The following is a 13,462-nucleotide window of genomic DNA, read 5'->3' as shown; positions in this document are numbered from 1 at the left end:
TCCAACTCAATCATCAAGTTTGCGGACGACACAACAGTGGTAGGCTTGATTACCAACAACGACGAGACGGCCTACAGGGAGGAGGTGAGGGCCCTCGGAGTGTGGTGTCAGGAAAATAACCTCACACTCAACGTCAACAAAACTAAGGAGATGATTGTGGACTTCAGGAAACAGCAGAGGGAACACCCCCCTATCCACATCGATGGATCAGTAGTGGAGAGGGTAGCAAGTTTTAAGTTCCTCGGCATACACATCACAGACAAACTGAATTGGTCCACTCACACTGACAGCGTCGTGAAGAAGGCGCAGCAGCGCCTCTTCAACCTCAGGAGGCTGAAGAAATTCGGCTTGTCACCAAAAGCACTCACAAACTTCTACAGATGCACAATCGAGAGCATCCTGGCGGGCTGTATCACCGCCTGGTACGGCAACTGCTCCGCCCTCAACCGTAAGGCTCTCCAGAGGGTAGTGAGGTCTGCACAACGCATCACCGGGGGCAAACTACCTGCCCTCCAGGACACCTACACCACCCGATGTTACAGGAAGGCCATAAAGATCATCAAGGACATCAACCACCCAAACCACTGCCTGTTCACCCCGCTATCATCCAGAAGGCGAGGTCAGTACAGGTGCATCAAAGCTGGGACCGAGAGACTGAAAAACAGCTTCTATCTCAAGGCCATCAGACTGTTAAACAGCAATCACTAACATTGAGTGGCTGCTGCCAACACACTGTCATTGACACTGACCCAACTCCAGCCACTTTAAAAAGGTGAATTGATGGGAAATGATGTAAATATATCACTAGCCACTTTAAACAATGCTACCTTATATAATGTTACTTACCCTACACTATTCATCTCATATGCATATGTATATACTGTACTCTAGATCATCGACTGCATTCTTATGTCACTAGCCACTTTAACTATGCCACTTTGTTTACTTTGTCTACATACTCATCTCATATGTATATACTGTACTCGATACCATCTACTGTATGCTGCTCTGTACCATCACTCATTCATATATCCTTATGTACATATTCCTTATCCCCTTACACTGTGTATAAGACAGTAGTTTTGGAATTGTTAGTTAGATTACTTGTTGGTTATCACTGCATTGTCGGAACTAGAAGCACAAGCATTTCGCTACACTCGCATTAACATCTGCTAACCATGTGTATGTGACAAATAAAATTTGATTTGATTTGATTTGAAAGGGAGACAACGTGGAGATAAGGAGTAGCAAAATATATATTTATTAACTAAAGCAACTAAGTATAATATACAATGGTGTGTGTAATCAGTAATCAGTAGTGTAAGTGAGTGTTTTGCATGCATGAATGTGAGAATGCAGGGTGTTGAAAGGTGACAACGCAAACAAACAAAAGGCCACCAAGAACCACACCACAATCTACAAAGGTGTCTGCATGGAGAGAGTCTCTTCCATGAATGTGGAAGAGGTCTATTTATCCTGGGAGACACCTGGCCCAGGTGTTTCCCATGTAGCTGACGACCCTCTGCACTCCGCCCACCGGCATCCTAATAAGGAAACAAGAACAAAGACTACGAATACGGCAGACAGAGTGGGAGGGTCGTCACAAGTCCATCCTCCCCAATTAAGGTTCCACCAACCTCCAGGACCAGGCACATATGAACACACACGCACGCATACAGTAATTTCTCTTTTCTTTTATATGGAGATTTGCACATTATATCAGTGCCTTCCAAACATCCTCATAGCAGTCTCCATCTCTTCCTGGATCCTAGGAAGCTCTTTGCCCTTAGTGGTACAAGCTGCAATCTAGTGGTAAAAATAACACTGTCATTGCTATCAGACAATGTCAGGACAAACTTAGTGTCAGCGTTATGTTATACTTCTCTGGCTTCCTGTAAACCATTGTCTTTCCACAGATACAGAGTGCTGTATTCAGGGGTGAGCGCTGTGTTTGAGTGGGGTACCCAGGTGTGGATGACTAATAATTTCCTCTCCGGACAAAGGAAAAACGTGGGAGGGCGGGGAAACATGGGAGGAGAGGGCCACCTGTCAAGTGGCCTGGGTTCAACCACTGCTCAGTGATGTTCAATAAGAAGTGCTCTGCTCCCTTCTGGCTGTCTGGATCAATAGATGACGTCTGAAACTGCCACCAACGGCCCAGCTGGCCCCGCTGACATTAACCCGGTCTCCCCTTTTCCTCTTAGAACCTTCCCAACAGCCAATGAGTGTACAAAACATTAGGAATACCTTCCTAAAAATGAGTCACACCCCCTGTTAGGCGTGAAAAACCCAGCAGCGGTGCAAGTCTTGACACACTCAAACAAATACACAATCCATGTCTCAGGGCTTAATAATATATTTTTAACCAGTCTCCTCCCCTTCATCTACACCGATATGGATATAACAGGTGACATCAATAATGGATCACTGCTTACACCTGGTCAGTCTATGGCATGGAAAGAGCAGGAGTAATGTTTTGTACACTCATTGTACATCCTAGGACAATTCCTTGGAGCCAAATGGACGAGGCTCGTGATCAGTACAACGTAGAACATCTAGAAATTAGGATTTGACTAATCAGGAAGAATAACAACCCTGAGTAGGAACAAGGTCCCCATAACCAATAATACAGGGCCAGATAACTTATCATCCCTCTACATGGATAGGAACAGAGAAGGGTATTCTGATCCTAGATCTGCGGCTAGTATTGGTTTCCATCAAGAGCTGTAGACCCTTCTAAAAACACAGGAGAATCAGACAAATTGAGCACATCATTCATATGTTATTGAAATGAGCTGAAACATAGTGAATATTCGCAGCATCCTGCTTGCTGTTTTATTTTCAGGACAGACGCACAGCCATGATGATACGATGACATGAAGTCAAAGTTCAAGGGTAAAAAGCATTTTTATACACTCCAGACGCATGACTACACAAACAAGAGGAACACCAGACATCTGTATATGATGACGAGATCATGCTTATGTCTCTGCCCTAAAAATGGCAGTCGTTGTCCCAAAGGCGGGCGGGCGACAAGCTTAAATCAGATTTTGGCGAGTGAAACCTCTAGCTTCGCCTCCTCCTCTATGGGAACACAGTTGTTTAATCCAATCAAACACTAATCTTGACTTCCAATGTCATGGACTGTACCCATTCTCCACAAACAGTACTATTTATTATCACATACACCAAATAGGTCTCATCCACCTATCACCAGTGACTTTGCTGTGCATTAAGTACAGTATAAATACTGAGGGTACTTTGTATCGTAATACGGCATCACAATTACTTGCAACTTCAATAAATTCAAAATTGTGACTGACAAGTGATTTTCAGATGGTACATCATTGTCTGGGTCATTGTCATGCTTTCAAAATATCCATAATCTGAAATAAATGCCAATATTTTCAACCAACTCACACCCTTTCTACCAGATATAACACTGCTGAAAATGTGTGGACGCTTAAAAGAGACCATTTAATTTTTTTTTTTTTAAAGAGACCAAAAGAAAACAAAGAAATGTTAGTAAATGTTTTCTACCTAATGATGTCATATACACTATAAATGCAATACTGTACAGTTAACTTACAGTAAACTTGTGTTAACTAACCGTCATGAAATAATAAATAAACAACTAATAAAAACAATTGACATACAATATTTCTTTCTAACTTCATAAAACCTTTGAAAGAAGACTGTGGAGTGTTTTCAGAACTCAGATTTGATCACTAGTGTCCATTATATTTCATATAGTAGTACCATCACATGATCATTCTGGTGTATTGCATTATTTGACTGTCTTGATTTACTGTCACTTGTGGATTGAGGTAGTACAACCTAAAATACAGTCAATTAATGTATTACGTTCATATCAAGTCCTCAAATGAGTTGAGGCCTATTCAAATCAAACTGTTACCAGGTTTCCACAATAACTAACATAACAGTATCATTCTCCTTGAACTGTATAGGAACACACAGAGAAGATTCATTCAACCCTCAATTTACGATTTATCCTGGAACCCAAGGTAGGGGCGAGGTACAGGGAAGCAAGATCAAAATTAAGTTTCCAGCCCTAGCATAACATAGAGCATCAGCCTACTACAGTATCAGCAAACAGCACTGGCTATGCAGATCTCTGTTCTCAGTCTGTCTTATTGCAACACCCAGGGCTGTATTCATTAAGCACCAAACAGAAGAAAGCTGACTGAAATTAAACATTACTTGTCTGTTGCAAAATGTTTTGCTATGGAGTACCCAAATGAATACGACCCAGGCATGACAGTCAAATGATTTCCCCCATTAATCATTTTTACAACAGGGTTCCTGTAACACTGATAAACCACAACACAGGTCAGGCTTCTCAATTAGCGTTTTTTTTTTTTAACACAAGCCTTTGGAATAAAGGACTTGTAAAAACCACATAACCACATTCCAAAACAAATGCATGACCCTTAGTCGCTGAGATAAACAACCTTAGATCTGTTGACATGCTAGATTCAAGTACACCTGGGGGTGTGTCACACACTGTTCATAAGCATATAGTCTTTAGAATGACCCTCATGGTGAAATGTTGTCGGACTGAAAGATACCAAACATATAGACATGTGGTAGAAGGACTTCTAGATCATGCCACTTTACGTACAAGATAAGACTGCTCACGTTAGACACATAAATTCAGGATTGAGCCCTGTTCCAGATGTCTATGGATATGCTCCACTACGTTCAGTATTGCAGGCAGCGACTTGATCTTGCAGGCGAGTGTTAAACACCTGTTGATCGTGTATAAGCCTATACGCCAAAATACACACATACAAAAAGAAAGAACATAGATTAAGAAAAATATATAATAACACATTAAGGTGAACCATTTTAGTGTGGTTAGTGATATGTATACCCACTTAGCAATATATATTATTTTCCTTGTTAGGGAACTCCAGTGTTTTGTTTCAATTAAGATTATATATACAGTTTACTATATATACATATAAACGTTTTATGCCAACAGTGCATCAGGTAGCCGTAGGGGTTTTTCCAGCGAGAAACGATAGACAAGCCCCTTTCAATAAAAACACTAACGATTAGATAAGCGGAGTGGAGTCTTCTTCATACATTATTCTCTGAATATGAACACTAAAATGTCACAAGGAGTATGCAACGACCCTGGTTATACCCTGGTTTACCTCAAATGGGTTTCCGGAAAATATTTTGTAGCCTAGTATTCACATAGGGCCAAATCCTACATAGAGATGCCAAGGAAGGTTTAAGTTTAGTGCTAAAATGACAACTGAGAATGTTGCTTGAGCAGAAACTTGCACCAGCTATGGAAGAATCGCTGTATATTCAGCAGTATGTAGTAAAAAGAGGGTTGGGGTAGATAGCCATTTCCCTATGTCAATGGAAACCTTGATGTTTTCCCAAGCCCCATGTAAAGTCCATCCCTATGGTCAAACGGAGACAGGGGTGTTGTTGTGGTGGTGGACGGTCATCATAGGATTAAGAGGAGCATGACGACCACAAACAGAATGGCCAGTAGAATGCCGATAGCACACCACTGTCGGCGGTCTGCAAGAGAAGGGAAGAGAGAAAGAGAGGAGGGTGAACTGTATCAAACAACGTGAGGAGCAATTGATCTGCAGTTTTTTTTATTTTATGTAAAAATAAATAAATAACACAATTATTTCAGACATATTAAGGCATGAAAGGTCCAAATACATACAATTGTGAGGAATTTATGTTCTATGAAGGCTATCATGTCTTTCAACCTGAAACAATCATATTTTAAAGTTGCAACTGGAGTGGCATGTTGCAAAGGGGGGGAAAAAATAGCAGGGGAATAATACTATATAAAACCCTAAGAACATTGTCTAGGGGCCGGGGGGAAAGTACCGGCAGGCACATTGTCTAGGGGCTGGGGGGAAAGAACCGGCAGGATATCCTGACAAAAAAACGGCCAGATTTCATTTGACTCCCTGTCTCCTGAGTTCTTCCTGTTGAAAGCTTCCTGAGGGTGTTTCCTTATAAGGTGGTGCAACCATTTGATGGGGTGTGGGGGGGTACTTTTCCTTCCTCTCCAGCCGTGACCCTTTATGACTCCAGGTCGTCTGGCACAGACATTCCCTTCAACAGGAAGCCACTCTCAAGTAAAGCATATATCATCTTTAATGACCATCCATACATCAGTGACCTGGACATATTAAAGAACATCAAAAGACATCAACAATAATACATTACTGCCACCTCGGTAACCTCTGTAAGTGGCAGACTTTGAACATTTGCGGTAGTGGAGATGGCTTCTAAACTTTGAAGTGTATTCTTCCTCAAGGTAGAAAGTGGTGAATAAAAAGACTGTTGTATTACTCACCGGTGGTCATGTTGGAGACCTTGGCCAGCTTCTTCATGACATTGTCTAGTCTGGAGTGGGTACCTTCCATCTCATTGGAGAAGTCATCTAGCATCCTGCAAGAGAGAAGAGATGCTGCATTGTAGATACCAGGAAAGATATATACCGTAATTTCCGGACTATAAGCCGCTACTTTATTCCCACACTTTGAACCTCGCCTCGCGGTTTATACAATGACGCGGCTAATTTATGGATTTTTCCCACTTTCACAAGATTCATGCCGCCAAAAAACTGAGCACCTTCACATAATGCGACGTAAATCGAGCACGCTCAAACTTCCCATCATTCTGATTACGGTAGTAATTTTGTCACCCTCATCATGGCAAAGACACTGAGAAATGCATATGATGCAGCTTTCAAGTTGAAGGCGATAAATCTGGCTGTTGGAAAAGGAAATAGAGCTGCTGCATGGGAGCTTGGCCTTAATGAGTCAATGATAAGACGTTGGAAACAGCAGCGTGAGGAACTGACTCAGTGCAGAAAGACAACAAAAGCTTTCAGAGGGAAGAAAAGCAGATGGCCCAAAGTATTTGCAGCCACTCGACATCAGTGTAAATCGTGCATTTAAGGTGGCGCTCCTTGTTCAGTGGGAGGCTTGGATGACAAGTGGGGAGAAATCCTTCACTAAAACGGGCCGCAGGCGAAGAGCATCTTATGGTCAAGTCTGCCAGTGGGTCCTGACAGCGTGGAGCATTGTCAAAAAATCCACTATCATCAACGGGTTTCGAAAGGCTGGACTGCTGCCTGTTGAAGGGGCAGCATGAGCTCAGCGGGGTATTTGCCTCCGGATGAAAGTGACGAGAGCGACAATGAAAACGATCCAACATCGGATTAAGCAATTCTGAGGCTATTCAACTCCGACACCGAAGATGATGACTTCAGTGGTTTCAGTGCACAGGAGGAGGAAGATAGTGACCAATGACTTTCTTGGTAGGCTACTGTTTTAATTTTTGTTACAAGCCGTGTTTCGTTAAAGCCTATTTATTTTTGTTACAAGCCGTGTTTCGTTTAAAGGCTGTGTAAAGTTCATTTGTTTCAATGTACCGGTAGGCACCTGCGGCTTATAGACATGTGCGGCTTATTTATGTACAAAATACATGGATAACAGTACTGAGCAGAAACTTACTTACAAAATACTTTTTTAATAATTCCGTGGATGCGGTTTATATTCAGGTGCGCTTAATAGTCCAGCAATTACGGTACCTTTATTGACAAAACGTCTCAGAGTAGGAGTGCTGATCTAGGATCAGGTCCCCCCTCTACATATAATATTATTCATGATAATCTAAAAGTCAAAACTGATCTTAAAGATGGACTCCTTCATGGTGAAACTACCACATCCATATGCGATATTACAACAAATAAAGTTATTGCAAACAAGAAAACAGTGTATTCCCTCAGACATCACTGCACAACGATAGAACAGCAGAAAATGGACTGACATTTTTTACCATGTTGGCAACGCTCCTCACCCATGCTTCGTCAATAACACAAAATCAAAACAACGGCGGTGGGACGGACAGTGACGCCGTTTCCCTACTGTGAATTCCATCTTTAAATCAGCACTCCTAGTCAGACACGCTTGATACATACAGCACCTGATTATCTTTTGCAGACCTGAAACCCTGTTATTGACTATTGTTGATGTGGCTGTGTACGTACACGGTCTGTTCATCCAGCTCCATACCAATCCTCTCAGACATGTTCTTCAGCACCCCGATGGTCCCAGACACCAGCTCCAGCTGGTCATCCTGCTGCTCTGCCATGAGCTGACACACACACGCATGCAAACATACACGCATGCACACACACACACACAGGCACGCACGCAGGCAAACACACACGCAGGAACACACACACAGGTCAATGCCGATGTCTTATGTCACCATCATTAAGTTTGCTGACGACAACAGTGGTAGGCCTGATCACCGACAAAGATGACAGTCTATAGGGAGGAGGTCAGAGGTGCCAGGACAACAACCTCTCCCTCAATGTGAGCAAGACAAAGGAGCTGATCGTGGACAACAGGAAAAGGAGTGTTGAAACCGGCCCCCATTAACATTGAGGGGGCTGTAGTGGAGCGGGTCGAGAGTTTCAAGTTCCTTGGTGTCCACATCACCAACAAACTATTATGGTCCAAGCAGTCACTTCACCCCTACCTACATGTACAAATGACCTTGTCTAACCTGTAACCCCCACACATTGACTCGGTACCAGTACCCCCTGTACATAGCCTCATTACTGTTATTTTATTGTGTAACTTATTTTAATTTATTTAGTAAATATTTTCTTAACTCAATTTTTTGAACTACATTGTTGGTTAAAGGCTTGTAAGTAAGCATTTCATGGTAAGGTCTACACCTGAAGTATTCGGTGCATGTGGCAATTTTTTTTCTCATTTGATTTCACACAAAGCAACTGATGAGGAAAAATGATTCCTTTGCCAAAACAATGTCAAATCCAGCACATAGTAAGTACAGCAATCAGCAATAGTCGATATCAAACTCATAAGAATGAGTGAGACATTTCTATTAACTATACCTGCTGCTGGGTTTGCTGCTCATCAATGAACATGGAGTTGGCCGTACGTAGCTCTTGGTCCAGACGGGTGTATTTGTCAGGTCCTGGTTGCCAGATTGGGCCTTGAGACCCACTATTCCCTAACAGAGCCTGGTGGAGGAGTAGAGTAGAAATTATTACACATGAGATCTACTGAAGTCGCTCAAATACAATGGTGAGGAGGAGTCTTCTGTGCAAGGATCCAGCCAATACAAATGGCACTTATTCTCTGACCAATGTTAATGGAGAATGTTTGCAGTGTCAACGAACCAACAAAGCTTTCAAATGTGTGCTACATGTTTGACAAGTGCATTCCATCATACTGCACCATTAGATGCAAATAGTTCAGTAAGATCTTAGTCCAATAGTTATACAGAGCTACACACACCTGTCTATTTTTCTTGTCTGACATGGCTAAGGCTGTTGGACTGGACATGTGGTCTTTCATTTCCTGAAATAGAAAACAGCAAAGAAATGAATACAAATATAATAAAGGCATACACCGGCCATCATATCGTTAATGGCTATTACAAAACACAACCGCTCTAATTAGGGGTCCTTTTTTCATTTGGACCTTTAGCACAGAAGGTGCAGGAACCCAATTATTCTAAGTGTTACTGCTGCTTGCAGTCATATTTTTGTGTGATGGTTACTTCAAGTTCAACCGGATTCCTTCCAAGCCCTTGTGCCTCAGGCCTGACTCACCTTAACAGTTTGTCTAGTGCTTGTGATGAAGCCTTTCCGTTTGGTCAGCTCCACTGTGTCCAGATTGAACTTCTTAGGGTTTGATTCAACAATACTTGCATTCACTGTTAAGGAATAGCCTATTCAACACTAACATGCACCAAAGACATGACAACCCATTTTATGTTATTCTCTATGAAGACTGAACTCTACTACAATTGGAGGAAATACTGTATTTATTTTGAGAAACCAATATATGTGCAAGTTAAACTAATTGACATTTTATGTTGGAAGGATATTGATGGTCTCATCGAGATCCTCCAGGTCCCATTCGATGGACCGCAGACTATTTCTCAACTCATTTGTGGTCCAGTCCACCTCCTCCTTGGAAGTACCACTGGGATCCTGTAGCAGCTCGCTCCATCTCTGGTACAGCCCTTGGGCAGTGTTCACCGCCTTCTGGACCTCACTGGAGATTAGGAGAGTCAATAATAAAGTACATGTATCTATATATCTAGTTACATCACATATAAATGCAATTTACATTTACATTTAAGTCATTTAGCAGACGCTCTTATCCAGAGCGAATAGTGTGTATATCAAAGGTAGCTGGCCAGACATAACATTATAGTCACAGTGGCATATTAACATAGCCACACATACAACATAATTAATACAGCTACTGATATTTATGTCTTTAACAAATCATACATTGTACAGTAGCTAACAAGCTAAACGTTGTTTACTGCGACAGCGAGTTACCCGTTAGCTAAACATGCTAGTTATAGCTATAATGCTAGCTGTATATCAAACCCGTTTAGACAAATGCCACAAAATGCTATCGTATGCCTCTCATCATTGTGACAATGGCTGTCAAATACGAATGCAATTTCATTTCATTTCAACAAATCCCATTTGTTACAAGCTAGTTAGCTAGCGTTAGCCGTCAGGCTTGATGGGATACAATATAACGTTAGCTACGGTTGAAGCTGGCTTAGCTATTTACCATTTGACGACGAAAAACGGATCTTCCATAGACATTTTTGCTCAATAATTTACTGCAATACTAATGTTTCAAATTCGTACCCCCTTGAGAGGCATGCATGACCTGTTGTTGGTCTTACACCAACTAAACAAGAGGTTATGTTTACATGCGTGCATCCGACAGAAAACGTTTCAAAGTTTCCATGACCCCACAAATTTGCTTCCGGTTCGAAGGTCTGTGTATTATTTGGTGACTGGTTTCTGACATATTTAGATATGCAATGTGAACAACCAGAAGTATTTATCTTTAAAGCTATCTAATCATCAGTCGTTACACGTAGGCCTAGATAAGAAACAACCTTCAGCAGGTAGAGGGCCATCAACCGAAGGGTCACTGGTTAGTATCCCATGTAATGGGATAATCTGGTGGGGCACTGGTAATTTAAGGGTGCTATACTGAACAAAAATATAAACGCAACATGTAAAGTGTTGGTCCCATGTTTCATGGGCTGAAATAAAAGATCCCAGAAATGTTCCATACACACAAAAAGTGTATTTCTCTTAAATTTTGAGCACAAATTTGTTTACATCCCTGTTAGTGAGCATTTCTCCTGGGGACAATAAAAGGCCAATCCAACGTGCAGTTTTGTCACACAACACAATATCACAGATGTTTTGAGGGATTGTGCAATTGGCATGCTGACTGCAGGAATGTCCAAAAGAGCTGTTGCCAGCCCAAGCCCAAGACCAAGCCAGCCTAGGACCTCCACATCTGTCTTATTCACCTGTGGGATCATCTGAGGGGGTGCTGAGAATTATTTCTGTCTGTGATAAAAAAAAAAAAACTTTTGTGGTGAAAAACTCATTCTGATTGGCTGAGCTTGGCTCCCCAGTGGGTGGGCCTATGCCCTCCCAGGCCCACCCATGGCTGCACCCCTGACCATTCATGTGAAATCCGTAGATTAGGGACTCATTTTTTTATTTCAATCGGCGGATTTCATCATATGAACTGTAACTCAGTAAAATCTTTGAAATTGTTGCATGTTGTGTTTATTTTTGTTCAGTATATCTCCAGACATGCACTTGAGCAAGGCACTGAACCCATATAACTTCTCCAGCTACAACTGCTTCACCTGCACATAAAGAGGCTGTACGGACATTTAGATGATTGTTTCAATCAAACATTTTGGCTTGTGTTTTGCCTTGATGGTCACATTATGATATAACATCAATCCATTTCTTAACTCATAAAACCATACAATCCATAGTTGTGGGAAGTAGTTTGGGCTGGGAGGGCTGCGTTTTATTCACAGATGGGGGTGGGGTGGGGAACAATGGCTAGTGTATAGCAAAGTGGGTTGGGTAGAAATACACCCACCAGTTTACTGTACTTCTACACAACTAAAAAACTCTAAAATATCATTTGGAGAAAGTCCTCTTGTCAGAGAGATTTGCATTTTTATTAAAACTTCACACCATGGTAAGCCTACACAAAACACAGACATTATTTTAAGTGTTTCTAGAATCCCCTATGGGAAATGAATGGTGGAAAAACTATTGGAACCATTTTGACTGCTAGGTTTTATGGGTATTATGACACCTTCACTGTGGGGCTCTATAGGATCCCAGGTTTTTAGTCATCATCTTGGGAAAGGGTGCATCTCCATTATTTTCTTATTTCCTCCTGTCCTCTTTCCCCATCTCCTTATTAAAAAGCATTGGAGGAGGTCTCAGATTCCTCTCAGAACGTCTACAAGAAAACTATTTGAAAAGGAGGTGATAGAGGATGCAAGAAACATTTAGATTCACCCCTCATTTAATAACAACATTTGTTTTCTAATTGGCTCAAGGCTGAAAGGAATCACTGCAGATAAATTATTCATGTTGATTTGGGGAGGTTGGTCACTGCTCTACAAGACAGTATGGTGGTCCCCCAAACACACCATGGGGACCGCAGGTAATGGTTTGCCACGGACTGTTTTTAGAACTTAAACCCCTACCACACCTGTGTGGTTACTGATTGGATCCACTATGTTTAGGGAAGTGTTTGACTGAGAGCATTATATTGCTCATTCGGTGTCTTTGAGATCAACTACTGCAGTTTGCAACTCCAGACTAACTGATCTAAACACGTTCTTTGACCGCTTTGAGGATAACACAGTGCCACTGACGTGGCCAGCTTCCAAGGACTGTGGGCTCTCCTTCTCCGTGGAGGACGTGAGTAAAACATTCAATCTCTCCCTATCCCAGTCTGCCGTCCCCACATGCTTCAAGATGGCCACCATTGTTCCTGTACCCAAGAATGCAAAGGTAAGTGAACTAAATGACTATCACCCCGTAGCACTCACTTCTGTCATCATGAAGTGCTTTGAGAGACTAGTCAAGGATCATATCACCTCCACCTTACCTGTCACCCTAGACCCATTTCAATTTGCTTACCGTCCCAATAGGTCCACAGCCGATGCAATCACACTGCACACTGCCCTATCCCATCTGGACAAGAGGAATACCTATGTAAGAATGGTGTTCTTTGACTTTAGCTCAGTATTCAACACCATAGTACCTTCCAAGCTCATCATTAAGCTCAAGGCCCTGGGTCTGAACCCTGCCCTGTGCAATTGGGTCCTGGATTACCTGCGGGTCCACCCCTAGGTGGTGAAGGTAGGAAACATCATCTCCACTTCGGTGATCCTCAACAGTGGGGCACCACAAAGGGTTCGTGCTCAGCCCCCTCCTGTACTCCCTGCTCACCCATGACTGCGTGGCCATGCACGCTTCCAACTCAACCACTAAGTTTGCAGACGACACAACAGTAATAGACTTGATTACCAACAA

The 13,462-nt window shown here is 42.2% G+C and overlaps 1 protein-coding gene across 4 annotated transcripts; it reads right to left on the bottom strand.

Moving 5' to 3' along the window:
- Positions 1-2,806: 2,806 nt before the first annotated feature.
- LOC115109091 (syntaxin-6-like) lies at positions 2,807-10,861 on the bottom strand. Of its 4 annotated transcripts, XR_010461078.1 has the most exons (9): positions 10,650-10,861; positions 9,944-10,112; positions 9,665-9,760; positions 9,348-9,410; positions 8,942-9,070; positions 8,063-8,169; positions 6,362-6,456; positions 5,403-6,117; positions 2,807-4,788 (listed from the first exon to the last, which is right to left on the bottom strand). XR_010461078.1 is itself a non-coding variant. In XM_065009618.1 (8 exons), exons 1-8 carry the CDS (start codon positions 10,682-10,684, stop codon positions 5,852-5,854), a joined length of 960 nt encoding a protein of 319 aa, XP_064865690.1. In that variant the 5' UTR covers positions 10,685-10,861; the 3' UTR covers positions 2,807-5,851. The 4 variants fall into 4 exon arrangements, 3 of the variants coding, with proteins under 3 accessions (XP_064865690.1, XP_064865691.1, XP_064865692.1); XM_065009618.1 differs by having other exon boundaries at positions 2,807-6,117; XM_065009619.1 differs by having other exon boundaries at positions 2,807-5,562; positions 10,650-10,860.
- Between the last annotated feature and the right edge of the window lie 2,601 nt (positions 10,862-13,462).

The sequence above is a fragment of the Oncorhynchus nerka genome, linkage group LG25 (genome assembly GCF_034236695.1).
Source record: "Oncorhynchus nerka isolate Pitt River linkage group LG25, Oner_Uvic_2.0, whole genome shotgun sequence".
NCBI classification, from domain to species: Eukaryota; Metazoa; Chordata; class Actinopteri; order Salmoniformes; family Salmonidae; genus Oncorhynchus; species Oncorhynchus nerka.
Note: the sequence above shows the minus strand (reverse complement) of the source record. Positions and strands in the feature narration are given on the sequence as shown.

What these genes read in the sequence shown, in the direction of transcription:
- LOC115109091 (XM_065009618.1), bottom strand. Translation starts at nt 10,684, where the DNA reads ATGTCTATGGAAGATCCGTTTTTCGTCGTCAAATG. An exon ending in AGCAGCAAACCCAGCAGCAG is followed by an intron (nt 8,170 to 8,941) that starts GTATAGTTAATA and finishes TGTGTGTGTCAG; the next exon opens with CTCATGGCAGAGCAGCAGGA. An exon ending in GAGCTGGATGAACAGACCGT is followed by an intron (nt 6,457 to 8,062) that starts GTACGTACACAG and finishes TCTCTCTTGCAG; the next exon opens with GATGCTAGATGACTTCTCCA.